Source organism: Eurypyga helias, unplaced genomic scaffold, assembly GCF_000690775.1.
Source record: "Eurypyga helias isolate BGI_N326 unplaced genomic scaffold, ASM69077v1 scaffold12628, whole genome shotgun sequence".
Classification (NCBI taxonomy): domain Eukaryota; kingdom Metazoa; phylum Chordata; class Aves; order Eurypygiformes; family Eurypygidae; genus Eurypyga; species Eurypyga helias.
This window is the reverse complement of record NW_010266321.1, coordinates 1-2,455: the sequence shown is the minus strand read 5'-3', so window position 1 is coordinate 2,455 and position 2,455 is coordinate 1. Positions and strand designations below refer to the sequence as shown.

At 37.5% G+C, this 2,455-nt stretch overlaps 1 protein-coding gene across 1 annotated transcript; it reads right to left on the bottom strand.

Annotated features, from left to right (window-relative positions):
• Nucleotides 1-1,153: 1,153 nt before the first annotated feature.
• LOC104513615 (glypican-5-like) lies at nucleotides 1,154-1,848 on the bottom strand (the record flags this gene model as incomplete). The annotated part of the gene is made up of 1 exon (XM_010157034.1): nucleotides 1,154-1,848. A coding segment is annotated over one exon (695 nt), but the record flags the coding sequence as incomplete, so codon positions are not given.
• Between the last annotated feature and the right edge of the window lie 607 nt (nucleotides 1,849-2,455).

Below are 2,455 nucleotides of genomic sequence, written 5' to 3'. Positions count from 1 at the left end.
ACAGAGAAAAATAAAATTACAAAACACATTGTGGATTAAATATAATGTAGGAAGAAATCAAATTATGCTGCTGCTCACAAATTTGCACCTGTACTAGCTCTCTTTCTAATGTGTAGCTAAATAGCATGTATTTTCCCTAACAGTATCTTAAAATTCTTCACTTTGTGCATTCACAGCTAACAGCTCTCATATAACTTGCTTTTTCTCTTAAGTATGTATCAGGGAGGACCTGGTTCATGTTACAAATGAACTGTGCTACTTTATCTGGAAACTACAGAACTATGCAAATAATACACAGAATCATAGAAGGGTTTGGGTTGGAAGTGACCTTAAAGATCATCTAGTTCTAACCCCAAGTCTTAGGTCCTTTAAGACAGGCCATTGGTATCTAAAAGAACTGTTGTTTATATTTATCATTATGTGCATATAATAATGAAGCAATTAAACAACTTTCTTATGTTCATGAAAAATGTTTTGTGTTCCTAAAAATTATTCTCAGTATGTCGTGTAACAAGTTTCTAATCTGAAAACAAATATTATTGATAAGATTGAACACTCCAATTTACACAAATGCCAGGGTAATAATTCTTCTTTTTATAGAATATTTGTGGAATTAGTTTTCACAATGTAATTTACTTGCCTTTTGTTAATATTTCAAGATTCCAAACTTGATGACACATACCCTTGTTCACTCTCCTTCAGCAAAATTTAACAGATGCGGTTGTAAAGATAAACCTAAAGCTACTCAGTGAATCTACTGATAATGTTAATTGCTAAATAAAAAGGGTGAAGGAATGGAAGTTTCCGTTGGATTGTGCAACAGAAATTTTCACTCTGAAAAATGCTGGAGAAAGCTGTGCTTTCATGGGAAATGGGAGAAGATAAATTCCACATAACAATTCTTTTCATTCTGAAAAGTCTCTTCTGCCAAAATATCGAGACTCCACTTGGTGTGAAACTTGTGAATAGAATATGGGGAATTAGCAGGTCATGTGCATGAATAAATAAAAACTCGCAGTGCTGGAAAAATACCTTGTTGAATAAACATGAATTCGGATACAAACGTGTTCATCACCATAAAAATGGCCAACCAAGTAATAGTTACTTTTCTTAGTGTCATGTTTGCACTAGTTAGAGTGTAAAAACATCTTACCTGCTCAGATAAGACTGGCCCATTGACACCAGCCTGTACGAGGGCGTCATGAACAAGCGAATGGAAGTTTAGAAGCACGTGCTCGATGTCGTACGTCCCACCCATGGCACTTGACAGCTCCTCCAGAGACTGAATATATCCCCGCCAATGAAGGTCGACTTCTGCCACGTTAGCTAAGCAGCCTCGGATGACGTTGAGGCAGTAGCCCATACAGGGCTTACTTAAAGTCAGGCCTTGGCAATGCGGGCAGTACTGCATTCTCAACAGAGCTCTGCTGCAGTCCTTAGAGAAATGCAGGTGGTCTGTGGTATTGATCACTTCAATCCCCAAATTCAGAGCCTGCAAGAAAGTCCGGCTGGGTAACAGTGATCTTCTTATATGTCCTATGACCTTTCTGGGAACATTACCAAAGGGCCTGATGTCTCTTCTCGCCATTCGGAGGCACTCCGCATATTCCAGTGAAATGTCAGTCAGACCAGGGTTAATCACATGGTTGTAGACTACTGGGAACAAGGTATCAAAAAATCTGTTGACAAATTTCTCAATACTGATGTCTGTGCCAAATATGAAGAGTCCAACATCGGTGAAGAACTCCCGCACATGCGTAGTAGCCTCAGCAGCCATGTTTCTATAGGCGTTGCAGAACAGTGTGCTTGTGTAATTCTCAGCCAGTCTGATGAGCATTTCAAAGGTTTCTGTAATAAAAAAAGCTCCTTAAGTTCTAAAAAATAAGAAATTGAAATAATTCTATCAGAACATCTTACCGTTATCCTGAATGCATTTTTGTATTAGAATATATGAAGAGACAGATTTTTCACAAACTGTGACTACTGTCTTTTGTATATAGGCAAACAAATTACAAATAATGTTGCAACACAATTAATAATCCATATGTTTTCTTGGCAGGATATATTAAACACAGTCAGAAAAAAAAGCAATCAATTGTAAACTGAGTTATTAAGCTACAAAATCGAACAAAGCCCTACTGTATCTGTCTACATATATGCATATATTAACTCTCTCATCTCACGACCAATTCTGCAAGTTGTAGTTATTCTACAAGAAGCAGTATTCTGCAAGAAAGAATTGAATGGTCTCAGTCACTCCACTTCACTCCTCTTACCATCCTAAATGGGGGTGGGGTGTAAAGTAACATTAAAGAACTCTATAGAAACAGTTTTGTTTTCTTGCCTTCCAAAGGAAGGGGATGCACAAAACACACATGAGAACGTGTTTTTAAACAATGCTGTTTGATCTGGCAATTCCTATGGTCAATTTACTTGTGCAAAGCCTTCGACACTG